The following is a 752-nucleotide window of genomic DNA, read 5'->3' on the forward strand; positions in this document are numbered from 1 at the left end:
CCAGTGTTTTAAACACCATAATCCTGCAGAGAAACAGAGAAAGAAAGAGTTAATGTGTCTTCATTGACTATATTGTTTTGTTAAGAGTGGTAGAACTACAAACAATGCATATTACTTGGTTTGTTTCATCTGTGAAACTTCAGCGTTGAGATTTTTGAGAGTCATATATAATTCCATTGTTTTCCATTTAATACAAAGTCATGAGAAAAGTTAAATGAGAAACGCATTTACCGTTAGTATCATGCAAACAGGTCCCAGAAATCTTGAGATGAAGCCTTTATCTATTTTAATCCAGCACCTATTTGGGGGGAGATACATAAAATAATCTGTAAACAAACATGGGCGAAGATGATGGTGTTACAGCCCTGCCCTTTTTTTCCTTGTCTTTTGTTGTGAGATTGCAGGGACAGAGGCTCCTCCTTGAGGGGTGGGACTCCGGTGCGGATCATGGGCCGCACCTGTGGCACTCTATTTAAGAGGCTCATGGATTTTGGCTCACTCTCTCTTATTTTTGTTTTGTCCCAGTGTTTTAAACACCATAATCCTGCAGAGAAACAGAGAAAGAAAGAGTTAAGGTGTCTTCATTGTCTATATGTTCTTTTTATAGAGTGATTAAATCATAATGTTTGTTACTTGGTTTGTTTCATATGTGAAACTTCAGCGTTGAGATTTTTGAGAGTTGAGTTTAAACTGATGATGATTTTGACGAAGAGAATCATGTTTGACTGCAGAGCAAAAAAAAAATAAAAAAT

At 36.6% G+C, this 752-nt stretch overlaps 1 protein-coding gene across 1 annotated transcript in view; it reads right to left on the minus strand.

The window, feature by feature from the left end:
• Positions 1-8: 8 nt before the first annotated feature.
• LOC107747177 (mucin-5AC-like) overlaps positions 9-752 on the minus strand; it is a 36,452-nt gene continuing 35,708 nt past the window's right edge. The window contains exons 41-42 of the mRNA XM_016561613.1: positions 232-298; positions 9-23 (exon numbers count right to left, since the gene is read on the minus strand). Coding sequence (XP_016417099.1) covers positions 9-23; positions 232-298 — 82 coding nt within the window. The remainder of the gene's footprint in view (positions 24-231; positions 299-752) is intronic.

The sequence above is a fragment of the Sinocyclocheilus rhinocerous genome, unplaced genomic scaffold (genome assembly GCF_001515625.1).
Source record: "Sinocyclocheilus rhinocerous isolate Xijiao unplaced genomic scaffold, SAMN03320098_v1.1 scaffold1310, whole genome shotgun sequence".
In the NCBI taxonomy this organism is placed as follows: Eukaryota; Metazoa; Chordata; class Actinopteri; order Cypriniformes; family Cyprinidae; genus Sinocyclocheilus; species Sinocyclocheilus rhinocerous.